The following is a 27701-nucleotide window of genomic DNA, read 5'->3' as shown; positions in this document are numbered from 1 at the left end:
TTTTGTGTTCTTGACATTTTTCATTCTAACATTACTGTTCAAAATGATGGGTAGGTAATACTCAGATCAGCAGACTCTTTGCAGTGGTGCAGCTGAGGGATGGATGGATTTGTGAGGGGATTTTCTTTAAGTACGTGTTAAATGACACCAAAATCAATAGTCAATATTTACTATATTCTGATACTTTTTGTGATTGAATAATGTCAGAGTATTTTAATAGCTGCTAATTTACATTGACTTGTTTTGCGACTTTTTGGGGTTTTCATGTGACCACACCTGTGGTCTCCAGCCTTAAAAGGTAAGGGTAGACTCAGACTCGAAATGGATGTGGTGGTGATAGAAATCATGCCTAAAGCTGAACTTTTTTCTTAGTTATTTCCTGTGTGGGGCCAAAACCTGACTTAAACTATCTTGAGTTCTTCACAGAGGATCTCTTGGTTGTAGGGTTCCACTTGAAGCAAGTAGGCTGGAAAACTCTAACCATAGATCAAATGGTTTTGTGACTATGATGATAGGAAAAGGAGATATGATGTTTTACAGAAGGGGTGAAACCTTCCCTATAAAGGTATCATTAGAACATACAAGTTGACTGTGTTGTGTGGAGGTACCTACTTAGCTCTGACCAAAGTAGTACAGGAGCAGTGTTAGTTACTCCAGTGTTTTGTGTGGGTAACACTTTGAGAAGCTACTTGTATGTCTCTGCAAGCCTCTTCATTGGCTGTGCTGAATGCAGGTGAAGTGGTGATCCTTTAAGACTTGCAGATTAGTAAATTCTCATCCAGATTCAAATTTTATTCTCTCTCTATGAGAAATTACTTCAAAGCCCACACTTACTTCATGGTAAACTGGGGAAATCCTGGAGTCCTGGCACTTTTGCTGCATTGGCTGTTGAATCATCTCAGAGAAGATCTCTGTTGCCACTAGCACTTATTTAAGGCATTTCATAAACACTTGAGTAGCTTTTAGTACTAGTCAGTCTGTAGTTTGTGCTCTTTCTCTTCTGGAAATGGGTGAGATTGGCCTTTGTTTGGTTATCTCTGAGTGAGTATACATACAGAGGTAAAAGCTTACATTTGAAGTATAACCCAGAGTGGCGTGAGAGCATACTGCAAAGCTTGTCACGGTGATGATGCAACAGCTTCTGTCTGCTCACTGACTGGCAACACTGCCAGAGCTAAGAGTTAAAGTGCTGCAGGGTAGAGAGAGATCTTTCAAACCTATTTTCACTTTATTTATTTCAGAACAAGTGTTTTCTGATTAAGTAGGGATGACTGTGGTGTTGCCAGGTAAAAGAATGAACTTGGCCAAAGCTAGAAGTCAGCTTTTTCTTTTTTGGTTATAGCAACTGGGGTCATCTGGATGCAATCCTGCACTTCTTGGCTGCATTCAGTATGTTGCTGTCCAAAGGTGGAAGGAAGCAATGAGTCTGTGCTTAGAGTGCTGGAACATGTACAATACAACTGCTCAGTTCATTGGCAAGGTGAGGAGCAGTCTGTCCCCTGCAAATACTCTGACTGAAATCCAGGTTTTTGTGTGTGTGACATTTGGTAAAGAAAGAAATGAAATGTCATTTAATTATCCTCTTAATCCTTGGATCTGTTTGCAGTATCTGTAGGCTTACTTGTTGAAGAGGGTGAGGGGTGAGTGCTTCAGGCCATCTTAAGGCTAACCAGCACATTTTGGGCCAGTATGTCTTTGTTCCCAGCACAAGACGTTGATAAATAGATTCATTTTGTTGAATCATTCATTGGTTTTTAATTTTAGCTTTGTCAGTCTCAGGCATTCAAACACTGAATGTCAGTTCCCAGACATCAGTAATTAAATCAATTCAGACACTTTCCATTAGAAGTAATAAGTCTGATATTAGATTATGTTTTCAGGCTTCTCTCAGTCATCTTCAGACCTGTAAACTTCATTCTTTCTTTAGAACAAAAACTTCAGGTGCAGTTAGATTCCAGGAGACACATTTGGTGACAGGGATGGAAACCACCATGACTACTTTATATTGGCTTTTTCTTACCTTAAAGTGTGTTTATTTTCTGATCACTGCTTATTTTGATTGCAAGAATACTTTAGTGGTGGAGACTGAGTTATCATTTTCCTCCCTAAATCAGCCTGTGTCAAATTTTTATATAGAAGTTCAGTGGCTTTTAGTGGTGATGCTGTCCCTTCAGATCCTCTAGAGATGTACTAGTGCTGACAAATTCTGGTATTTACTGTGAACCAAATGTAGGGGCAACATCCTTTCCCGGCTTGGTAGCCCACCTCTGGATCCTCTCCAGCACCTCAGTGTCCTTGTAGAGAGGGGCCCAGAACTGGACACAGGATTCGAGGTGCAGCCGCAGCAAAGCCAAGTCCAGGGGAATGATCACCTCCCTGCCCCTGCTGACAACACCGTTCCTGATCCAGGCCAGGATGCCCTTGGCTTTCTTGGCCACCTGGGCACATTGCTGGCTCATGTTCAGCTGCTGCCAACCAACACTGCCAGGTCCCTCTGTGCCTGGCAGCTTTCCAGCCACTCCTCCCCAAGCCTGTAGCACTGCTGGGGGTTGCTGTGGGCCAAGGCAGGACCTGGCAACTTGTCCTTATTGAAACTCATGGCACTGGCCTTGGCCCAGCCATCCAGCCTGTCTAGATCTCTCTGTAAATCTTCCCTGCCCTCAAGCAGATCAACACTTCCACACAGCTTGGTGCCATGTGCAGCCTTAGGGATGTGCTCATTTCATCATCATTCCCCTGTGAATTATTCCTTTCATGTCAGCAGTTGTTGGTTTTGCTTATTTTAAAGTCCATAGCAGCTGGAATAAAATGCTTTACTCTCAAACAGGAGTGATAATTAAGAAGATAATCTCTGATCATGCTGATACCAGTAATATTTAATGTGTTTTGAATAATTCACAATGGTAATGTGAGGTCTTGTAAAATACACAGTTGAGGCAATGAACAGCATACGGTCTAGTCAAGTGAGTTGTTTGATGTAAATTCTTTTCCACTACCAAAAAAACCCCAACCCAGCCAACATCTAAATGAAAAAAACCTGTGCCATGCAAGTCTTCAAACTCTGAACTGCTAAAAATATTGTAGCTCTTCGAATTTTAGTCAGATCTTTGACTTCTCTGAGGACTTCAAGAACATTTTTAGGGATGGGAGAATGGTTTTGTTCTTAAATGTGTTACTGGAGAAAAGACTTGGGAAAGAAATGTCTTCAGGGCCCTGTTGTAGAGTTTTGATGTTTTCACACCTAGGAAAATCTTCAGTGCTTTCTGAGTTATGATAATAACAATAATACACCACTGTTGTTCTGTTTGTGATTCATGGTTTCCTTTGGTTTGGAATTCCTTCTCTGCCTGGCAACGTGGTTTTGACAGAGATGCCCACCATGGCCTTGAATCATACCAACAGGAAGGTGCAGTTGGCTTTACATCCAACACCATTCATTTGGTGCTGAGTGAAGTGAATCTTCTCCAGGGACTGCACCTATCCCCACGTTGCCCAGCTGTGGCTTTGCTTGTTGCCTGACTCCCTTTCCCAGTTCTTCCCATCCAAACTCAAAGGCCTGTTCCACGCTGAAATCCTGGGTATTAAGGGAGAATAATTAGTTAGTTCCCACCATGTAAGAATCTCCATTCCTTTTATTGCAAGAAGATCATTCAAATGTGAGTGGTTGACTATTTAAAGATGTAATTTCTTCTTTCTTCACTAGTGGGAATGCTTTACACCTGTGTGCTCTTGGAGGACTGCTTGCCAATAGCTAGGCATTTCATCATTTGTCTAGCTGCATCTGTAGGAGTTAGCTAGCATTAATATTTCACTGCTTTCCTTCAAATATGCAGCAACATTTCTACTAGCAAGCTATGAAACATTGCAAGAAAGAGACTCTCAGCAATGTAGACTGTTAAAGTATTAATTGAGTCTAATTCTCACTGAAGATCTTGACCAAATTATTACATTGCAAATAGCAAGTTTTGACCTGGAATAAATAGTAGAATATGATGTTATTTTGTGGAAGTGAATGGATACTCAGATTTTTAAATTCCTAATATTCAGTATTTGCTGTGTCTTTCCCAGTTGTCCTATTTAGCAGAATTCTCTTTGGAGAAGGCTTCTTATTGTGGCTTTTATCTGAAATATTTTCATTTATCCCCTTTACTTTTGACTCTTGGAAGCATTGTATTTAAAAGCAAAAAACCCTGTGATAGTTGGGCATTTGTGCAAGATGTTTTTATTGTTCCTGTGTGACCTACTCTAGGTGGCGCTGCTCTGGCAGGGGGGTTGGACTGGATGAGCTTTCGAGGTCCCTTCCAGCCCTTCAGATTCTGTGATTGTTTGGAAGTTCTTTTGAAACTTCTTCAAAAATACTCTCACTGACTGTTAAGTTACTTTTCTCCTACCCCTCTGCTCTGCCCTGGTGAGGCCTCATCTGGAGTCCTGTGTCCAGTTCTGGGCTCCCCAGCTCAAGAGGGACAGGGAAGTGCTGGAGAGAGGCCAGCACAGGGCCACCAAGATGATCAGGGGACTGGAGCATCTTTCATATGAGGAAAGGCTGTGGGAACTGGGGCTGTTTAGTCTGGAGAAGAGGAGACTGAGGGGAGAACTTATTAATATTGACAAATATCCAAATGGTGGGTGTCAGGAGGTTGGGGCAGCACTTTTTTCTGTTATAGTGGGTGACAGGACAAGGGATAATGGAAAGAAGCTGGAACACAAAAAGTTCCATTGAAAGGTAAGGAAAAACTGCCAGTGTTTCAGTGAGGGAGCCCTGGCCCAGGCTGCCTAGGGAGGGTGTGGAGGCTCCTGCTCTGGAGGTTTTCAAACCCGCCTGGACATGTTTCTGTGTGACCTGATCTAGGTGGGACCTGCTTCTGCAGGGGCGTTGGAGTCAATGATCTCTAAAAGTCCCTCCCAACCTCAACCATTCTATGATTCTATGATTATACATGAAATAAATGCCTTTCCTTTTTATCAGAAGTCATTCAGGGCTCAACTTGCTTCCTGATGTCTAGTGCCATTTGAGACACTGATGCAGAAAAGGATGGATGTGCTGTATATATCCTATGTTATGTTTCTCATCTCCCAAGGGAGACATCTTAATTAGTACAGAGGGTCTGAAATGACAGTAAATTCCTGTATATTATCAGCTGAATTTAAGTCTCAATTGAACTTGACTGGAACAGATACAAGTCAGTGTTGACATACATTGCTTACAAAGTATTATTTTTGTGTATCCAGTGAAATAATCATCAAACTTCACATAAATGGCAGTTGCATCAGAATTGTTACTGAGTTTTATTATGCTTTAAAAATGTGGAAATTAAGGGCTTGCTCATGACAATAGAAGTATGTTAGTGTTTCAGTATGTTTGCTTTGGATTGGTATTAATTCTAGCCAGGAGTTCAAAGGATTCCTGATCTGTTCCAATCGGTGGAAAAACAGCAACTCACAAATGTGCCACACCAGGACACGTGAACAAAGATGAAGAGGTATGTGTGTTCGTGTGCTTTTGATAGAATTTCCCCTTTCTTCACCTTCTGTTTCTTTTTAACAGATAAAATCTCTTCAAAAAGATTGGAATGTGGAATAAATAGGACATATGGGGCCAATATGTGCTTGCATACATACAGTCTTCTCAGCTGTACCACAGTGAATCTAGGATGGGAGGGACCTCTTGAGGTCATGTAGTCAACCCCTCTTATTCAGACAGGGTCAGTTAGAGCAGGTTGTCCATGGCTCTGTCCACGGGTGTTTTGAGTAACCTCTCTGGGCAATCTGTTGCTGTTTAACCATCCTCACAGCAGAAAGTATTTTCATGTGTTCAGGTGGAATTTCATGTGTGTTAATGTGTGCCTGTAAGTTACAGAAGAAGGAATGTTTTCACTTGAATGATGAGTAAACTTGGAGGAGGGCAACCCTCTCTCTGCTGTCCTTCTGCTTTTCATCACCAAACAGTATCCAGTATCTATAATTCAGTGTTATTTATTGTGGTCATCTGATGAGTTTGGATTTTCACTTTCAAACTAGAAATCTTTAATGTTTGAATAAAACCTGGCTTTTCAGCATAGAAGTGTTTTCATCACTCTGGAGTTTGTTGTAAGGCAAAGGTTTAGATTAGATGGATCTACTTCAGAGTTGTGGCTAACTTCAGGTCCTGTCATTTCTATTTAAACTTCTAAGGCAATTAGAAGTGTATAGTATGAAAAGCTACATGTGAACACTCATTTTATACTTACAGCAGCTTGCAGTTCAAGAGTAACACATGCATCACTATGATACAAGAGTTTATCTTGGAATGGCATTAGCCAGGCTTTGAGAAGTTTCATTATAATCTGACCTGTGGAAAAATGGCCCTGGGGGATTGTCTGTAGCTTCCTAATCTTATTACCCCTAACTGACTTCAAACAGAAGCCATGTCAGAAGGATTTCACTTTGTTTTGTTTGTTGTTTTAAAATCAATCATTCAGGTGTTAGGAATTGTTAGAATTAGAAATACTTCTGGCTTTTTGTGTAGGAGGGTGATGATAGGTAACTTCAGTTTGGGTGTTGGAGCACTTAGCTTTTTGCCTTTTCTAGCATTCTTCACTTTGAGAGCATATGGAAATATCCCAAACCCAAACCTGGAAGAGCTGTTCTGACTGCATGGAACAGCAGCATGATTGAAACCATTAGCACTCAGCTCTGCTGCCTGAGTAAACTGTCAGGTATTTGTAATGACAATCCTGCACAGTCAGCAGAAAGTGAAGGCAAGGGTTGTGCAGCTGCTTCTCCAAAAAAAAGCAAATGTGAAACTTGGTTATTGTAACTTATCTTTTAAAATCTAGATGGAGAGGGCTCTAACACACTGGTGCTTTTGGTTGCTTTCTTCCAAATCTTTCTGTGTCACATAGAATGGTAGGGGTTGGAAGGGACCTTTAGAGATCATCTAGTCCAACTCCCCTGCAGAAGCAGGGTCACCTAGATCAGGTAGCATACATGCAGGTTTTAGCCCAGGATCTTCTCTGCCTCTGTTATCTTTGTTTCTTTGCTGTCTTCTCTTCTGACCTGAACATTCAACCTTCTTGCCCAATAATTAGAATTATTCCCAGCTGATGTCTGTCCTTTCTTCCCATGATTGTGCTGTAGAAAAATCCATCTTTACTATTTCAGGTGAGGGAGCCCTGGCCCAGGCTGCCCAGGGAGGGTGTGGAGGCTCCTTCTCTGGAGGTTTTCACACCCACCTGGACATGTTCCTGTGTGACCTGATCTAGGTGGAGCTGCTTTAGGAGGGGGTTGGACTGGATGATCTCTAAAGGTCCCTTCCAACCCCTACCATTCTGTGATTCTATGATAATTTCTCCTCTATTTTGCCCAGATGCTCATCTGATTTGTAGCATTGTGCTCTACTTCCCTGTTTGTACTTCCCTTTTGTGAAAGAGGAAAACCTAAAAACAACTGCAGCTGTCTCGCCTGCTCTGCATCACCAGCTTATTCCTCACTGTCTTTTTCACTCTTCATCTTTCTCTTGGCCTTGTCTAAATCTGTTTCATTATCAAGATAAACAACTCCATGCCCAATTTGCTTAAAGCTGACAGAAATAAAAGCTTTTGATACTCCCTTTGCAGAAAGGTGTTTCCAAGTATCTGGTTTCTTACACTGAAGAGGGGAGGAATAGTTGGTAAGCCAGTTAGGTAACAGCAGGCTGGAAGGCAACTCCTGTTCATCCAGAGCAGAATTCTGTACTTTTTAGTGTTTGATTTAAATGTCAATTATGTTTTTCTGTCCAAAAGCAGTTGAGAAGCCAGCAGCTCTATAATAAAGGAGGATTCTAAGTGCCTTGTCCAGTCCATGACATGACTGGAGATTTTCAATGTCTACAAATCATGCTTTAAGTTAGCAGTGTCTACCTTAACAAAGGATCCCCAGTCACATATTTGTAACTACTGGGTTTTTAAATTTCATTAATAAATAGTCCACATATCTTCCACTCCTCTTCTCTCTCACTTCCAACCCCTATGATTCTCATTCACGGGAGATGCTGTTAGTTACTGCACCATCCTGAGATTTACTGTGTAGACAGGTAACTGGTCAGCTGGGCACCTCAGTTATGCAAAGCTTCCACTATCCAGCATTCACTTATGCTTTACTTGGTATTTCTTTGTGGGTTTAGGCAGAAAATGTGGTTGGTTGTTTCAATTCTAGGTATAAAGTGTATGAATTTGTGTAGTAACTGCTAAGATTGTAGACCACTAGAGTAGCGTATACTCCTGTCTGGTCTAAATACTCCATGTAAAGATTTGAAGTTGTTTCAAAACCAAGCCCATGTTATTTTTTACTCTTGCTAGTCTAGTAAAGAATGATGTTGTGTTCAATAAAAGCACCTTGATGACTGTGACTATTCAAAAGACAAGGCATGTCTGAGCGAGGCCCTGATAAAGTTGTCAGCATTTGGGAGCACACTTCACTCTTGTGTGTCCATTTCAGTGTTCATTTCTAGAGTTAGCAGGAGAGATAGTTATGATCTCTCTAGTTGAATTGTTGTTGTACTCCACTGTACAGCATTCCAACCTCATTTAGAGAAGCCTTCCCCATATTGTTACATGTTGAATTTTCCAGAAGGAAAAATGATAAGGTTTAAAGAACAGGGTGGGGGTTTTGTTTATCTTTTATTTATCCAAGGAAAATGCAGATGAAATTCTAAACCAAAGTTCAGTTACAAACTAATTAAGTCACCCTGTCTCTTCTTGAGACTACAGGAAGAAAAATCTTGAAAGCATACTTGGGCAAAGTAACTAAAGATTTAAATTCATGCCAGGAGCAGTATGACTTAAAACTAAAATGCCAGAGAGCTTTGACCCTGCCCCTGTGGGCTCAGTGTGTGGTTTAGATGCTTCACTTGGAGAGTGCTTTATGTATTTGTTGCTGAAGATTCAGAAAGATGAGATAATACCTTCATAGAATCAGAGAATAGTTTGGGTTGGAAGAGACCTTTAAAGATCATCTCATTCAGTGCCCTGCAGTGATCAGGGACATCTTCAGCTAGAGCAGGATCAAGTTGTAATGCTCTTCTCACAACTGTTTCCTAACTATGACGTGGGTCGGCTGTAAGGAATTGCAGAATCTTAAGGGTTGGGAGGGACCTGCAAAGCTCATCCAGTGCAACCCCCCTGCCAGAGCAGGACCACCTAGAGTAGGTCACACAAGAACTCATCCAGGTGTTTTTGAATGTCTGCAGAGAAGGAGATTCCACAACCCATGTGGGCAGCCCCTGCCAGTGCTCCCTCACCTCCACAGGGAAGAAATTTTTCCTTGTGTTTCTTTGGAACCTCTTCTGTCCCAGGTTGTCCCCATTGCTCCTTGTCCTATCATTGTCCATCACTGAGAACAGCCTGGCTCCATTCTCCTGACACCCACCCAAGTATTTGCCAATATGAGTGAGAATAGCTTTCTCCTTTTGCCAAATGAGTGATGAGCATCACAGCTTAAAAGATAGCAACAGTGACCAGCTTTGAAAAGCTAAAACTGATACTGCACAATAGTATGTTATTATGGTTGGATAAAATTGGTCTTTGTTCAAATAAAACTGTTACACAGTATACACACATCCTGGAAACAAATGTGTTCTTGAAAGTCATCAAACTCCAAAACTGCCAATTTTTCCTTTCATGAGTATGATGCTACTGTGATGAGTTATATGATTGCATGTGGTTTTATCAGTACAGTGCCACAACCTCCTGCTCAAATGGTAGTGTCAGAAAATATACCTTAAGTTACACAGACTATAAACCTGGCTTTTTCTTTTTGGATCTGGATGTCTCTTCAGAATGTTTCTTCCCTGTTGAGGTGAGAGAGCACTGGAAGGGGCTACCTGGGCAGGGTGTGGAGACATTCCAACCCAGCTGGATGAGTTCCTGTGTGACCTACTCTAGGTGGTCCTGCTCTGGCAGGGGGTTGCATTGGATGAGCTTTCCAGGTCCCTTCCAGCCCTTGAGAATATCTTCTGAATACTGATGTATTCAGATACATAGAAAATATAAAGCCACAAAGAGGCTAAAAATGCATAAATATGTGCTTCTGCTCATACATTCTTTACCCTTGTGGTTACATTTTATGTTTCTGTGGCTTAAGATCTAAATGATTTGTGAAGTCCAATGGTAATTTGGACAGACAATAAACTTTATGCATCTAATTGGCTGTAGCTGATGGCCTGAAGATAACAATGACCTTTCAAGTCTCACAAGAAAATGGTTTGTAACTAAACAGAATTCTGAGTGTAACAGTTTGCTTTGTCTTACTCTGTTTTTACTTTCTTATTGGTTTTCCTGGATGTTTCATTGTTTTGTCTGACTCCTAGTTTTCCAAACCAATCCAGATTTTCAATTTTGTACTTAGTTGGGATTGGAATATTCATTAAATCTGGGTTTTTTGTTTGGTACTCTGATGTTTTCTCATGAAAGTCACTATGTCAAGGCACTAAATCACGTGATTTGTGGAGATATAGTTTCACTGACAATGTTGGGCAGTGGTGGTGTTTTCCTCCCAGCTGTGACATTCTGGAATGTTTTTGTATAGAGTGAGGAAAATCTTCCAGTTCTTAAAGATGTTATGGAAAAAGGATTCTCCCAGGCAGGTGAAAGAAGTGTGGTAAGATACTCAGAAGAGCAAATTTGCAATCCAGCTTTTTTTAGCTGCTTCTAAGTGTTTCCCTTTTGACAAATTAATTTGGCACAGCTCTGATATAAAAATAGAAGGTAATGCTGTCACTTATTTTCTATGAATAGTGAGCTCACATAGCCTTCTTCCTGAAGAGACTCTTACTCTGAGAGAAGGTAAAGTAGAGCTTGAAATGACAATTTATCCTGACTTACAAAAACCAGAGTACCTTAAAGACAAAACCAGAAGCTCCTATGAATAAACATCTAAACTAGGGCAGAAAATTGCCATGGGTAAATCTTAATGTTCTCATTCTGCATCCATGACAGCCTCCTTCAGGATTTGCTATGAAGTCATTCTGGAAGGAAACAGATGTAGTGTACTTCTGATTTAAATCTTTTGTTTGCTTTTTAACTAAAACCTAAACCAGATACTTTTCTATCTAATCTAGTTTGGCACATGGCACATTTAGTGAAAGTAATTCATTATTGATTTGGTGAATTGATTCACCATTTCCCAACACAAGAGTCAGAATTAATAACACTAATAGATATATCTAAATGAAATATTGCTAACTGGAATGATAAATGATCTGTACTCACAAAAACAAATGAAAACAATCATGTTTAGTGATTAGTGACAAGTGAGACAACCTCAGTTTAGGAAAAGAAGTAAAAGCTACATGAATGAAATGAGAGTTGCTTTCCCAATTCAAAGTAAAAAAACTGGAGAGAATAAATGAGAGGATATTTCATACATACATACATCCTTTAGGAGTTTCTAGGTAGAGTAATATTTAACTAATTCAGTGCTGTTCTGTGAGGTTTAGTGGTAAATAGATCAGCAGCTTTATTGGTAATTAGCTAGGTGAAAGCCTTCTGGAGTAGTATGAGTGTAAAGCTCTCCAGAGTTCCCAAACGTTCTCACTATGTCTTTTATTAGTAGATTTGGGCTCCCCAGCTCACGAGGGACAGAGAAGTGCTGGAGAGAGGCCAGCACAGGGCCACCAAGATGGTCAGGGGACTGGAGCATCTTTCATATGAAGAAAAGCTGCAGGAACTGGGGCTGTTTAGTCTGGAGAAGAGGAGACTGAGGGGGGATCTTATTAACATTTATAAATATCTAAAGGCTGGGTGTCAGGAGGTTGGGGCAGCACTCTTTTCTGTTGTGTCCAGTGACAGGACAAGAGGTAATGGAAAGAAGCTGGAACACAACAAGTTCTATTGAAAGATAAGGAAACCTATGTCAGTGTGAGGTGAGAGAGCCCTGGCCCAGGCTACACAGGGAGGGTGTGGAGGCTCCTTCTCTGGTGGTTTTCAAACCTGCCTGGACATGTTCCTGTGTGACTTGATCTAGGTGCACCTGCTTTGGCAGGAGGGTTTGACTGGATGATCTTTAGATGTCCTTTCCAACCCCAACCATTCTGTGATTCTAGGATATGAATATCAGATCTTCCCAGAAAGGCAAGATGGTCTCTCACACTGGGAGTGGACCTGAAGCAGCAGAGGCTGTTGTGGGGAGTGTAGCAGTGGCTGCTTCATTCCACTTGAAGACATCCTCAGGGGTTCTCAGCAGCCTGCTCTCTTGCCTCACTCCAAATGTTGATCCTCAGAAGAGCAGGGATGTCACAGCTGGTTTGCAGTGGAGATGTATGTATGAGAGCTGTGTGGATTGCAGTGACCTCTTTGAAATACATTTGGCTAAAATTTTGTGTTGCAGCTTTTCAGTTACACTCTTATTTAGGCATCAACTGTTCTGTAAGTTTTTGACCTGTCATTTAAAGGAATTCTCATATGGGCCATAAGGATCTCTTCTGTCCACAAAAGCATCTCCTGGTATCTCTTGAATGTTGTGTTAAGCTGAGCTCCATAAAATGGTAGTGGCCCATGACAATGACAAATCATAGAATCATAGAATGGTAGGGTTGGAAGGGACCTTTAGAGATCATCTAGTCCAACCCCCCTTCAGAAGCAGGGTCACCTAGAATCGGGTCTCATAGGAATGTGTCCAGGCAGCTCTTGAAGACCTGCAAGGAAGGAGACTCCACAACCCCTCTGGGCAGCCTGTGCCAGGGCTCCCTCACCTCAACAGTCAAATAGTTTTTTCTTATATTTAAGTGGAATTTTTTGTGTACTATAGAAAAGAGGGATGTCCCAACCTCCTGACATCCACCATTTAGATATTTATAAATGTTAATAAGATCTCCTCTCAATCTCCTCTTCTCCAAACAAATGATTAAGTAATCTGTACAGGTCCATTTCAATTGAGCTTTGTGACTTCTAGATAGGCAATAGTCCCCTTTCTTTCCCCTAAAATTAGGCTGGGACTCAGAGGATGAGAGAGAAATGAACACCGTGTGAGGAGGGGGATAATTCAGTAACTGCTGTCTAAGATGTAATTGTCTTAGTAAAGAAGAGAGAACTAATCTAGTATCAAACACTATTTTAGGTCTGAAATAGGAGCACACTTAAAACCAGAATGTTCAAATCACTTAATTTCTTTCTTACTAACAAAAATAATACTTATGTCACATCCTGTAAGTGAGTCACGATGAGGTTGATGAAAGCATATGTGTGAGAATTACTGATAAGCTTCCAAGTGGTATTTATTTTATGTAAGCTTGCATTATGCAGAAACATTATATGTTTTCAGGTATTATTCATGGACTGTAGTTTCCATTGTAAACATATATTTTGCTAGTTTGCAAGAAAAAGCAAGCATCCCATACTCTGCCCTGGTGAGGCCTCATCTGGAGTCCTGTGTCCAGTTCTGGGCTCCTCAGCTCAAGAGGGACAGGGAAGTGCTAGAGAGAGGCCAGCACAGGGCCACCAAGATGATCAGGGGACTGGAGCATCTTTCATATGAGGAAAGGCTGCGGGATCTGGGGCTGTTTAGTCTGGAGAAGAGGAGACTGAGGGGGGGAGCCCAGAGGGGTTGTGGAGTCTCCCTCCTTGGAGGTCTTCAGGACCCATCTGGACATGTTCCTATGCGACCTGATCTAGGTGACCCTGCTCCTGCAGGGGGGTTGGACTGGATGATCTCTAAAGGTCCCTTCCAACCCTACCATTCAGTGATTCTATGATTAGAGGGGTAAAAAACGGCTCTTGGGCACCAAGTCTAAAACACAGAACCTGTTTATGCACAGAATTAGTTCTGTGATGATCTGGACTATGGCCTAATTTCCTCTGTAAAACTGGATGTGTGAGCTAAAAATGGGAGTTTTTGTAGCATTCAGGTTAAATTGTGGTTATTCAAGTAAAACTAGACTGCATTTCAGCTGATTTATTTCCCACCTTCCTTAATGCAATCCATATTTTATTGGTATGTAGTTTCAAGAATTAATAACAAAAATAGTTTCTTTCCTGCAGTTCATTTCTAAATAATATAAGTAAAAAGCTGCCTAAATTATGAGAAAAAGTTTAAATGAAGCTCTCTCAATGTCTTGCATGAATTGTCTGTAAACCTTGAATATGTTATTGGTTTGTCAAGATGAAACTAACTTGAATACAAGGACACATGTGAAAAAGGACACATGCATCTGCCAGTCAACATTTTATAGGCTATAAACTGCTTTGTCAAATATTTACCAAACAATATTGTAATTAAGAACATGAAGGGAAGAAATACTGTGTTCCTGAATACTATTAAATATGAATATTTGAACAAATATTTTTTGAACTACGCTGCTGATTTAGATTAGAGAAGCAACAAAGCCCTGATATGTGATGGATGCAGCAGAATGACTGCTCCAGCGTTTCCTGAGAGTAAAAAAAAAAGCTGCTTTTTAGTGCCAAGAGAGTTCAGCACAGGGCTACAAACATAATGGAGTGGAGCATCTCCCTTATGATAAAAAGGCTGAGAGAGCAGGAGCGGTATAGCTTGGAGAAGAGGAGACTGAGGGTGATCTCATTCATGTTTACAGATACATAAAGGATGGGTGTCAGGAGGATGGAGCCAGGCTGTTCTCAGTGATGGCCAGTGATAGGACAAGGGGCAATGGGTACAAACTGGAACAGAAGAGGTTCCAAAGAAACACAAGGAAGAATTTCTTCCCTGTTGAGGTGAGGAAGCACTGGCAGGGGCTGCCCAGATGGGCTGTGGAGTCTCCTTCTCTGGACACATTCCAAACCCAGCTGGATGAGTTCCTGTGCCCTACTCTAGGTGGTGCTGCTCTGGCAGGGGAGTGGCACTGGATGAGCTTTCCAGGTCCCTTCCAGCCCTTGAGATTCTGTGATTATATTTTTTTACAGGAATATGTCAGAATTTATTATATAAAGATTCTGTATTACCAAAAAAAATCAGAGCAGTATTGGTTAAATTATTTACACAATTTTATGGTATTATACATGAGATGTAGATTTAAAAATAAAAAGTGAGGCATATTGCACTGGCACGTGGGACGAGAAACAGTTTCTGGCAAAAAATTAGGAATCATAGAATCATAGAAGGGTAGGGGTTGGGAGGGACCTTTAGAGATCATCTAGTCCAACCCGCCTGCAGAAGCAGGGTCACCTAGATCAGGTCACACAGGAACGTGTCCAGGTGGGTCTTGAAGACCTCCAAGGAAGGAGCCTCCACACCCTCCCTGGGCAGCCTGTGCCAGGGCTCCCTCACTGAAACAGTGAAAGAATTTTTCCTTATGTTAAAGTGGAACTTTTTGTGTTCCAGCTTCATCCCATCACCCCTTGTCCTGTTGCTAGCTACTATAGAAAAAAGGGATGTCCCAACCTCCTGACACCCACCCTTTAGATATTTATAAATGTTAATAAGATCTCCCCTCAATCTCCTCTTCTCCAGACTAAACAGCCCCAGGTCCTGCAGCCTTTCCTCATCAGGAAGATGTTCCAGTCCCCTGATCATCTTGGTGGCCCTGTGCTGGCCTCTCTCCAGCACTTCCCTGTCCCTCTTGAGCTGAGGAGCCCAGAACTAGACACAGGACTCCAGATGAGGCCTCACCAGGGCAAAGTAGAGAGGGAGAAGAACCTCCCTTGACCTGCTGCCCACACTCTTCTTGATGCATCCCAGGCTGGCACCAGTTTGGTGCCAGCAGGGAACTTGCTGAGGGTACACTCTGTCCCCTCATCCAGATGGTTGATGAAGATGTTGAACAAGACTGGCCCCAGAACCCATCCCTGTGGAGCTCCACTGGCCACAGGCCTCCAACTGGACTCTGTGCCATTGATCACCCCCCTCTGGGCTCTGTCATTCAGCAGCTCTCCATCCACCTCACTGTCCACTCATCCAAGCCACACTGCCTGAGCTTTCTGATGAGGATGTGTGGGAGACAGTGTCAAAAGCCTTGCTGAAGTCAAGGAAAGATTGATTTATCTGGTAAAAAAATAATGTCACTGTAAGACTATTTGGATATTTTGTTAATTTCTAGAAGCATATGCCTTAGTGTTTTAGAAGGAACACTTTTCTCTCCAGGTCTTGGCCCTTCTCCTGTGTGCTTCCACTGTTGATTGCATTTTTTTTTGTTGGCCAGGTTTTTTGAGCCTCCTTGAAAAAGGCAGAGAAATTTGTAAATTCCAGAGAAATGGACATTTCTTGACTTAAAAAATTGGCATATTGGAGAAGATGAGGAAGAAAGTTTCCCACTCACGTTTACAAAATGTGAATTGGGCTCTACTCTTTTCAGGGGAGTTTTTCATTACAAAAAATGCTTGTTTCTACAGTGCAGGTATAAGTGGGAAGGAGTGTGGCCTGCTGAAATTGGAAGCTTGGTTTATTGATTTGTATTTTTGATGATGATGACTCTGGATCAAAACAGGGATAGAAATAAACTCCTTATTAGTCTATATGTACTCAAGGGCCCAATTAGGTCCATGTTCTGAGGTGCCTCTGGATCTGTTTACAGAGTGGCATGAAAATGAGTCCAAGTTTGATGAAAGCCCCTTTGAATATTACTGTTTTCTATTTGTAGTGCATTGGTTTATGATACAAGGAGTTCTGTGTATTTGAGGTGAGTTGCTTCTGGCCACTGCCTCTTCAAACAACAGAGTTCAAACCTTTGATTTGGATGTTCATATTGAGAACTGTGGTGGGATTTTTGCTCTAGAATTCCTGCACAGAATCACTGAATGGTAGGGGTTGGAAGGGACCTTTAGAAGGTCATCTAGTCCAACCCACAATTCTTTGTGCCACTTCAGGTTGTTTAAGGGCATAGTTAAAACTTTTGTATATACCTGTCAAGCTAACTGTTAGTAAAGTCTTTCCTTTTGGTACTGATGAATGCAAAGTTTGCACTTAGAAGCCTATTCCAGGCACTGAAGTGTTGCACAGATCACATATGGGTGTGTACAGTAGCAGGTATGCTGATCAGGAAATGTTTGCTTCATTAGTTGCCAGCACCTGAACCACTAACATAATATGGTGCTGTGTTTTTCTGTCTCTTGAAAGATAAAGTGAATTGTCTTTGTTGATTGACAGCAGCTGAACATAAGCCAGCAGTGTGCCCAGGTGGCCAAGAAGGCCAAGGGCATCCTGGCCTGGATCAGGAACAGTGTTGTCAGCAGGAGCAGGGAGGTGATCATTCCCCTGGACTCGGCTTTGGTGAGGCTGCACCTTGAATCCTGTGTCCAGTTTTGGGCCCCTCTCTACAAGAAGGACATTGAGGTGCTGGAGAGGATCCAGAGGTAACTACCAAGCTAGGAAAGGATTTGGAGCATGTCTCATGTGAGGAAGGGCTGAGGGATCTGGGGCTGTTGAGCCTGGAGAAAAGAAGGCTCAGGGGAGATTCTCACTCTCTACAACTACCTTAAAGGAAGTTGTAGCCAGGCTGGGGTGGGTCTGTTCTTCCTAGGAGCAAGCAATAGAACAAGAGGAAACAGCCTCAAGTTGTACCAGGGGAGGTTCAGGCTGGATATGAGGAGGAATTTCTTTGCTGCAAGGGTTGTGAGGCATTGGCAGGGGCTGCCCAGGGAGGTGCTGGAGTCACTGTCCCTGGAGGGGTCTCAGAGCTGGGTGGATGTTGCATGGAGGGAAATAGTCTAGTGGCTGGTAGGGCTGGGACAAAGGCTGCACTCCATGAGCTTAAAGGTTTCATCCAACTGGAACAATTCTACGATTTTAATATAACTCCAAACCACGATGACGGTGAGAGTGAAGTGTTGAGAAACCATCACTGGGAAGCATTGCAGAACAGTTGGCTGAGCTTCCAGCTGAATCATTGGCATAAGTTGTCAGTAACCTCACCCCCTTGCTCAGCATTTTTAGCCTTTTGGGAAAAGAGGGAAAAATATGAAAATATTTTTTCTTCACATTTTGCTGCTATTTCATTATCATTGAGCTGTGTTAAACAAGACACAAAGCATTTAAATAAGCAACCAAAGCAGTGTACCCTTTTCTGACTATTCTTTTAATTTTATGCCTAATATATAAAGCCAAAATGTTATATGTTGATTGTGCTGGCTGTTCAACCAGTTAACACTTTGCCATCCAACCCTGTTTTCAAAAGCTCATTTCATTAGTCAGGATGTAGTTTTCTGTGCTACATACTGTATCATGCTTGAACTTTAGAAGCTGCTGGTTTTGTGAATGAGAGGGAAGGAAGCTCCTTTTCACCTAGCTAAACACGCAATTGTATCTCAGCTGAGTGGCCATTACTCTTTGTATGGTTTGGAGTAAGGTCTTGAGATCTACACAGAGTTCACAACAGTGCTCTTTGTGTTGTCTTCAAGAAAATCCAGATCAGCAAAGTTGTCAGGCTCCAAAATTCAAAACTCTTGGATCATTCTACGTGGTCCTTCCATCACTGTGATGCAGGTGACAGCACTTGCAGGAAGGTAGATGTCACTGTGCCTCTCTGGCAAGTAGGAATTCTCCCTTTGTCTGTACAGTGAGAAATTGTCATTCAGGATAACAGGAGAAGGATTAATAGTCCTTTCTCACAGGTTGCATGTTTGCCATCTGGGGACTGCCTAAGGGGCTTAATTCTGCCCTATCATTTCCATTGCTGAGTCCCCTTGAAATGAGTATATTGGCTTTTCAGAGTTTTCTACCAGTCAGTGTAAGATTAAGAGGCAAAATGAAGAACAAATTAGTGTAAGCAAAGAACTGGATTATTTGTACTTTGGTTTGTTTAATGAGTAACACTACAAAAGGATGTTTGTGGTGTTTCAATATTGAAACAGACATATTGATCTCAATGGAAGCCTCTGATTTGAACCTGGAAAAGGCCATTGTTTTAATGTGGAGGGAAAAAAAACCCCTTTGTATTAAAGGTGACTGCTTTTAAAGGGACACAATGGCAACCAGCAGAGGTGGAAAAGTTCTCTCATCTTATCTAGGTATTGAGAGATCTATATGATAGCTGTAACAGTTTGATGACTTTAGGGAATAATACTTACCTGTTCAACATCCCTTATCCTTTTTGTTACAAAAGCAACTTTCATTCTTCATTAAGCAGCATAGATTAATTAATGTGGCCACTTAATTACCTTATTAAAAAAAGCTATAGAGGTGGTAAACATGATCATAGCACTTTTATGTACTGTACTGTTTGTATTTACCAGAAAGTTTATTTATATTGAGGTTGAGAGTGGGACTTGGCCAAAGCACTGGTAAGTCAATCAAGAATATTACTCTGGGGAAAGTGGGAGCTGCCTTTTGGAGTGTACAGTGAACCTCTCCCCCACCAAACTGTGCCTTTAGAAAAAGTTAATGTAGTTAAAGCATGAGTGTAAGTGTATGGCAAACAGACCCTAGACAAGCCTGTGATATTACACTGACAGAGAGATGCAAGATTTTTCCAGCTGTATGTTATTCAGGGAAAGAAGCAAACACCAATAGATGCTTCTGGCCTGCTCTTCAAATTGAGTGGTTTGGGGGAACATTATTTCTCTCATAACTCTTGCAACTTCATGAAATATGTGTTCCTGAGCTTGCAGAAAGGACATGTGCCTCAAGGACAGGAAGTTCAGCTGCCAGGGTGTGAATTTCTAGAAAACACCAGAGGAAAACCCACTTAAAGGTTATACTCCATCTAGCCAATAACATTTCATATTCACTTAATCTGTGCGGTGTCTCTTTCTGCAATAGAGGAATTGAAGAAAGTTGCTTTTGGATTACACATCCTGAAAGTATTGATCTTCAAATCTGAGGCTGTGTGTGCTTTGAATTTTAATGTGCCTTTCTTTTCTCTCTTTCTAGCTGCAATGCATGCTGCTTTCTCTACAAGACTATAAGCTTCGATATTCTGAAGAGCAAAACTGAAAGATGCCATCCGAGAGGTGTCTCAGGTATAGTACTTGGTAGCATATTGAAGTCATTCATGTTTAGGATGATGTTTACCAAAGCATCAGGCAACAGTAGAGAAGTGAAATTGCTATTTTTGGTCATTATTTTAAACACATCCATGTCATAATCTGCAAAATATCACTCTCCTTCCTAAACTGGACAGAGGAGGAAGAAATATAACGAGAGGTTTGTGAGTCAAGGACAGGGGGATCACTCAGCAATTAGTGTCATGGGCAAAACAGACTCAGCTTGGGGAGAAATGATTTGATTTATTAATGAACAATCAAACAGACTTGGAAAATGAGAAATAAAACCCAAACCTTAAAATATCATCTCCCATCCCTTCTTCCTGAATTTCTACCTCCTTCCCCGCCAGCAGCGCTGGGCATGGGGGATGGGGGTTGTGGTCAGTTCATTACAGATGGACTTTGCTGCTGCTGCTTCTCAGGGAGAGGCCTCCTCACACTTCCCACTGCCACACTGTGGAGTCCCTCCCATGGCAGACAGTCCCTCATGAACTTCTCCAGTGTGGCTCCTTCCCATGGGCTGCAGCTCCTCATGAACTGCTCCAGCCTGGGGCCTGTCACGGGACAGCTCCTCACACCCTGCCCTAGCGTGGGTCACCCACAGCAGAACAGTCCCTCAGGGACAGACTGCTCCAGCCTGGGTCTGTCACAAGTCCTGACAGCAAACCTGCTCTGGCCTGGGCTCCTCTCTCCCCACGGGCTCCCAGATCCTGCTGGGAACTTGCTCCAGGGTGAGCTTCCCAGCTGTATTCCAGTGCTGTGAATGAATATCAGAACAGTTGAGGTTTTAAAATTTGAGTATATAATCTGATTCCATGGTACTTTGTTATACTCAACTTGTCATGTCTAGACCATAGAAACATTTTTGCCTCACCAGGTTCATGACTTTTTTTGTTTCCAAGAATTATCAAAAGAATCTTGTCTTCATTCTAAATTCCTGACAAGATCATAGAATCATAGATCTGCTTGTTTCCTACTTCCCCACCACCACTTTTTGGGTTTTTTGGACAAAAACTTCCCTCTTTCCCCTTGCAGCGTTCAGGAAATGCTGACAGGTCAGAGGCTTTGTCAGTCCAGCTCCCATAACGATGCTGTCCTAGCAGCCCTGAACCAACAAAGAAGTGATGGCATACTTTGTGATATCACCCTTATTGCTGAAGAGCAGAAGTTCCATGCACATAAAGCAGTCCTGGCAGCCTGCAGTGACTACTTCCGAGTAAGTCCAAAGAGGTTCTTTCTTCTCTTCTTATAATAACATTAAAAATTACCCCAGGAGCAAGGCAGGGATGGTTATAGATACTATACTGAACAAGCTTTAAATTTGAGCCCATAGAAGATTCAGGTGTACTGCACTTTCAGTAGAGTATACAATATTAAATAGCCACATACGTGTCATAGGAAAGAAATGTTAAGCACATACTTAATTTGTAAGTCATTATTAATCATTAATGTTCATTCCACCCCTGCCTCAGTAGATACAGGCAGTGCACATCTGTCTGTGAATCTCAGTAAAGTCAGAAAATTGAATACTTTTTGTGTAGAACCCAGACATTTGAGACAGTTGTGATTAAAGCATGGAAGGATGGGGAGTGGGAATTGGGATATTAATGAATGCAGTTTCAGTTGGCTTGAGGGTGGTTTTTGTAGGGATGTGAATGGTTACTCTCAAAGCTGAGGCCAGAGTAATTTTCTCTGTGTAATAAAACTTAGTTTCAGAAACAAGTGTTTCTGAAATGTAAAGATTAAAATATTTCCTGGGAAATCTAATTCAGAAAATCGAATCCAGGTGCTAAAATTGGAGTAACTGACAAAACTGTGCTTTCTAATAGGAAAAGCAGTTCTAATAACCTTCCTGGTAATGTACCTGTTCAAAGTGTTGGACCCTCTCTAGCTCTTTAGTTGACTGGTGGTTTTGAGTCATCCTGTTGTTATTCGGAGACTAAAGCTGAAATTAATTTAAAGGTCTGTTGTGTCTAACCAAGTTTATTTCATATTTTGCCCACACTGTAATTGTATAGCTGTGAACTTCTTTATGGTGACCTTTTTTGTTTGTTGCCATAGTGATCCACTCTCTCTTTTGCTTAGAATTCAGACTTAATTTATTCTCTCTGTTTAAGAAATATCATTAACCTTGATGTTACTTTCACTGTGATGATGTTGAGCCAAATGATTGCTCATTTTTTGAGCTTGTCTGTTTGCTTATGTGTTCTACTGCTGCAGACATTGTGCTGCCTTAGCTGCTAACATTGCAATACCATGGTGCCCTGGCTGTAACACTGATTGCTTACCACTTCTTACCTCGGTGCACAGAGAGGGATTTTGGAACTCTCTAGCTCTACCAAGTGATATATATACTTGTTGAAGATAAATATACTACAGGGCTGCTGTTTTGCTTTGATGGAAGTATTTTAATAGGGTTTGATATCATTCCTCCAACCTGTGACATACATTCCTTTCAGAGGACACTGTACTTTGTGCATAGAAACATTATGGAGCAGGCAGCTGTACCCAGTGTTCAAGCATGTGGTAGGATCAGCTTTGACCTTCATGTCTTAATGACCTTTAGATTTGGGGCACTGTGACTCACCCTGTCATTTCCAATTGAGTTGCTTGGTATTTGCTGGACAGTGACTGCAAATTAAAAGCTTAATTCTCTATGAAAAAGAAAAAAAACCCCAAAATAGTTTTACAGTAGATCAAATAGCTAATTGCTACATAAATCTTCTCTATTAAAAGGCACTTAAAGAATGACAGAGCCCTGGCACAGACTGGCCAGGGAGGGTGTGGAGGCGCCTTCTCAGGAGGTCTTCAAAACTCACCTGGACATGTTCCCGTGTGACCTGATCTAGGTGGGACCTGCTTTGGCAGGAGGATTGGGCTAGATGAACTCCAACCTCTACCATTCTGTGATTCTATCATTTTATGAATGACCATGCACCAGTACAGGCTTGGGGTCTAACTGCTGAAGAGCAGCTCTGCAGAGAGAGACCTGGGAGTCCTGATAATAATCTGATAATAAGATTCCAATCACAGAATGATAGACTCATAGAATGGTTTCTGGTGGATGAAACCCTTAAGCTCATGGAGTGCAGCCTTTGTCCCAGCCCTACCAACCACTAGACCATTTCCCTCAGGGCAACATCCACCCAGCTCTGAAACCCCTCCAGGGACAGTGACTCCAGCACCTCCCTGGGCAGCCCCTGCCAATGCCTCACAACCCTTGCAGCAAAGAAATTCCCCCTCACATCCAGCCTGAACCTCCCCTGCTGCAACTTGAGGCTGTTTCCTCTTGTTCTATTGCTTGTTCCTAGGGAGAACAGACCCACCCCAGCCTGGCTCCAGCTTCCTTTCAGGTAGTTGTAGAGAGTGAGAAGGTCTCCCCTGAGCCTTTTTTCCAGGCTCAACAGCCCCACATCCCTCAGCCCTTCCTCAAAGGAGACATGTTCTAAATCCTTTCCTAGCTCAGTAGCCCACCTCTGGTTCTTCTCCATGATTTAGAAAAAGTAATAATGCTTTACATTGAAACTGTTTTTCTATTTAGGGGATCTCTGCTTAATTTGAGCTCCCCAAGCATTCATTTCCTAAGATTTAGGAGAATGATGCCAAGCTTCATTTGGAGTCAGCGAAGAGAAATGGGCATTTCCAGATAATAGTGGAAGAGAGATCTGTTTAGAATGAAATGCAATGAAATGAATGACCATCTGGAAGTGCCAGATCTCTGTCCACTGATCATGAAGACTAGACATGTGTGCTTCAAACTTAGTGTACTGTGTAAGATGATTTCATAGAATCACAGAACGAGAGGGGTTGGAAGGGACCTCTAGAGATCATCTCGTCCAACCCCACTGCCAAAGCAGGTCCCAGCTTAGATCAGGTCACTCAGGAATGTGTCCAGGTGGGTCCTGAAGACATCCAAGGAAGGAGCCTCCACACCCTCCCTGGGCAGCCTGTTCCACTGCTTCATCACGCTAGCAGTGAAATAGTTTTTTCTTATGTTTAAGTGGGACTTTTTATGTTCCAGATTCTTTCCATCACCCCTTGTCCTATCACTGGATACAACAGAAAAAAGTGATGCCCTGATCTCCTGACATCCACCATTTAGATATTTTTCAATATTAATGAGATCCCTTATGATTTCTACCTTTAGTTTTTCTTGGATTTTCTTGGAGACATTTTTGGATGAATCTTGTGGGGTATTCTAACCCTGAAGCCATTTATGAAGAAGTCATTGCCAAGGGAAACTTAGCTTTCATTAATTTTGTGAGATATAAGTGCAGGGCTGCTGTTTTTGAGATTCTGGGAACATCAGAAGTTGGAGTTGCCTTGAGTAAAACTGAGAACGCTGTACATCAACAACTTGTCTACCCTAGCTTCTGGGTTCTGTGGCTTATAGATCATCAGGCTACCTTTCAGCTCTATCTGGAGAGGTTGACATTCCAGTTCTTATCATCACACATTACATTAAAAATATATTCAGTTCTACACAGAAATATGTTAAAATCTACACATTCATCACAATGAATGAGCATGAATGTCTTCTGAGTCGTTTTGCCATGCCTGTAAAACAGCTTGTACAAGAGACAAGATATTTGCTTTCTGTAGAGCCCTTTTGTGGTTATCTACATGTTCTGTATCTACTTTGATTTAGATGGAGCTACTGCTGGAATTGTCTTTTCTTGATGACAATAAGAAGTCAACTGCACAGCATATTTTTCAAATTGCCACTTTTTTACTGCAAAGGAAAGTTTGTTAATGCTTTAGAAGGGTAACTGCATGTGTGTCATCCTACAGACTGAGGGAATTGGAGCCATTGCATGTGAAAGAGGGGAGAAGGACAAACAGAGGTTGCCTTATCAATTCTTCTTTGAGGAGTCTGGAGTAGAAGCTTCATTTGCTTTTTTAAGACAAGCCAGAGACCTGAGCTTCAGCAAAATCCTAAGGGCCAGCATTCTAGGGTAATAGCCTAGACATCCCTTATTCCAGTTGATAGAGTTGGTCTTGTAATTCCAGCTGTATTAAAAAATCTTTGGCATTTAAATCCTAAGCCTAAGCCTAGCAGCTGATTTGGGAGTCTGTGACATATGTGCACCAAAATATTGTGGTTTATGCTTTAAGGAAAAAAACCCTTAGGAAATTGCACAGAAAGGCTGTATTAAAACTAGAGTTAAACTACAAGATCAGACACTTGCAAACAAGGAGTTTCAGTTTGCTTGCTTTTCAGGATCTCCTGAAGGAGCTCATCTTTCGAAGTGAGCTAAGGAGTACAGGAGTTAGCTCCATATCCTAAAAGACTTCTATAACAAATAGTAAACATATGCATTTTTATTAATTCCCTTTTAAGCAACAAGCAGCACTTGAAGCAAGCTTTTCCATATGACACGCTGTAATTTGCCATTTGTCTCAAGTTTATTGCAGCAAGACAAGGTGCTGGAGTTAGTGGTTACGTGTGCATTGTGATAACTCTGGCAAGCTAAGTGATTGCCAATTAAAAGATTCTTTTTCTCTTTTCCCCTCTGGGAGCAAAATGAAATGTTACTGCATGACTTCATTAGTAGGCATTTGCAGTGTTGGCAGGTGATTATATAACCTCAAACATTTTCTTCTACAAAGTGCATTGGTTTTCCAGTCAGAATAACTCCTTTCTTCCTTATTTTTCATTTGAGTGGGTTTATAGTCACAGGACTTTGATCTTTTTGAGAGAGATGCAGATTTTCCATGTAATCAAGATGAACAAAATTGTATCAATTAACTAGAATAGATTTTAAATGTCAATAATATTCCTACTTTTTTTTCTTTCCACAATGAGCATGTTCAGTTCTTAGAAGAGTCTTTCTGAAATGAACTAGTAGATATTAATTTTACATACAGAGTTTGTACTTATAACTGTCACAGTTGATTCTTAAGCAGTTTCTTTTCTGGGTTTTTTTGTGCCATCTTTCCTCTCTGTCAACAGATAGTTCCTCACTTTGTAGATACATTGCTGATTGTTCATGGTTTGCAGCATATTGCATTGGTTCTTTATAAGGTTTGAGAACTAATTTTTATGAAAAAATATCTGAGATATACAAAACCTGTCTGGTGTAAATAGTTTTGAGGTCTTGTTACCTGCATTATAAAGAGAAAAAAGTGCTCCTTAACATATCTTGAGGACAGATGTAAGGGACTTAGTTCTAAGAAATCAGTTACCTGCTGTGTTTGTGGTGTAATGTCATAGAATCGTGGAATGGTAGGGTTGGAAGGGACATTCAGAGATCTTCCAGTCCAACCCCCCTGCAGAAGCAGGGTCACCTAGATCAGGTCACACAGGAACATGTCCAGGTGGGTCTTGAAGACCTGCAAGGAAGGAGCCTCCACAACTCCTATGGGCAGCCTGTGCCAGGGCTCCTTCAACCTCACAGTGAAATAGTTTTTTCTTATATTTAAGTAGAACTTTTTGTGTTCCAGCTTCATCCCACCACCCCTTGTCCTGTTGCTAGATGCTATAGAAAAAAGGGATGTCCCAACCTCCTGACACCCACCCTTTAGATATTTATAAATGTGAATAAGATCCCCCCTCAGTCTCCTCTTCTCCAGACTAAACAGCCCCAGGTCCCGCAGCCTTTCCTCGTATGAAAGATGCTCCAGTCCCCTGATCATCTTGGTGGCCCTGTGCTGGCCTCTCTCCAGCACTTCCCTGTCCCTCTTGAGCTGAGGAGCCCAGAACTGGACACAGGACTCCAGATGAGGCCTCATCAGGGCAGAGGAGAGGGGGAGCAGAACCTTCCTTGACCTGCTGCCCACACTCTTCTTGATGCATCCCAGGGTGCCACTGGCCTTCTTGGCCACGAGGGCACATTGCTGGCTCATGGTCAGTTTATTATCAACCAGCACTCCCAGGTCTCTCTCCACAGAGCTGCTCTCCAGCAGGTCAACCCCCAGCCTGTCCTGGTTCATGGGGTTGTTCCTCCCCAGCTGCAGGACTCTGCACTTGTCCTTGTTGAACCTCAGGAGGTTCCTCTGTGCCCAACTCTGCAGCCGGTCGAGATCCCGCTGAATGGCAGCACAGCCTCTGGGGAATCAGCCAGTGCTCCCAGTTTGGTGCCAGCAGGGAACTTGCTGAGGGTACACTCTGTCCCCTCATCCAGGTGGTTGATGCAGATGTTGAACAAGACTGGCCCCAGAACCCATCCCTGTGGAACTCCACTGGCCACAGGCCTCCAACTCGACTCTGTGCCGTTGATCACCCCCCTCTGGGCTCTATCATTCAGCCAGCTCTCCATCCACCTCACTGTCCACTCATCCAAGCCACATTGCCTGAGCTTTCTGATGAGGATGTTGTGGGAGACAGTGTCAAAAGCCTTGCTGAAGTCAAGGTAGATGAGATCCTCTGCTCTCCCCTCATCCAGCCAGCTGGTTATGCACTCATAGAAGGCATCAGGTTTGTCAAACAGGATTTCCCCTTGGTAATGTGATTTTATTTCTTACTCTTTTACCATTGATGTGCATGTACCAAATGAGTGGTATTCTATTCTCTTTGCTATTGTACCCTTCAAATGATGCTACTTAGAAACTGTCTTTCCAGATAACATTAAAAAATGTTAATTCTTCAATTGGACCAAATAATCTCTCTGTTTCTAGTCATATCTGGTCATTACTGACACTTTTGTGCCAAAAGACGCTCTTAGCCTCATTTTTAGCTTCCTGTGTAGGTTGAGAAATAATTCTCTTACATGTCTAATTTTTTCCTGGGATCATTTTAATTTCATTTTCTCATTTAGAAATTGTTATGTATCTGAAGTACTAACCTCCTTCATCGATATTAATGGCATAACACAG

General features: G+C 42.0%; 1 protein-coding gene across 4 annotated transcripts in view; it reads left to right on the top strand.

Annotated features, from left to right (window-relative positions):
* Window positions 1-27701, top strand: part of KLHL32 (kelch like family member 32) — a 216236-nt gene that overhangs the window by 10554 nt on the left and 177981 nt on the right. For all 4 annotated transcript variants that reach the window (XR_009818173.1, XR_009818174.1, XR_009818172.1 and 1 more), the window contains exons 2-3: window positions 19774-19862; window positions 20922-21102. Coding sequence is in view for 1 of the 4 variants with exons in the window: in XM_061989709.1 (XP_061845693.1) it covers window positions 19840-19862; window positions 20922-21102 (204 nt within the window). In the remaining 3 variants the exon portion in view is untranslated. The remainder of the gene's footprint in view (window positions 1-19773; window positions 19863-20921; window positions 21103-27701) is intronic.

Source organism: Colius striatus, chromosome 2, assembly GCF_028858725.1.
Source record: "Colius striatus isolate bColStr4 chromosome 2, bColStr4.1.hap1, whole genome shotgun sequence".
Classification (NCBI taxonomy): domain Eukaryota; kingdom Metazoa; phylum Chordata; class Aves; order Coliiformes; family Coliidae; genus Colius; species Colius striatus.
Note: the sequence above shows the minus strand (reverse complement) of the source record. Positions and strands in the feature narration are given on the sequence as shown.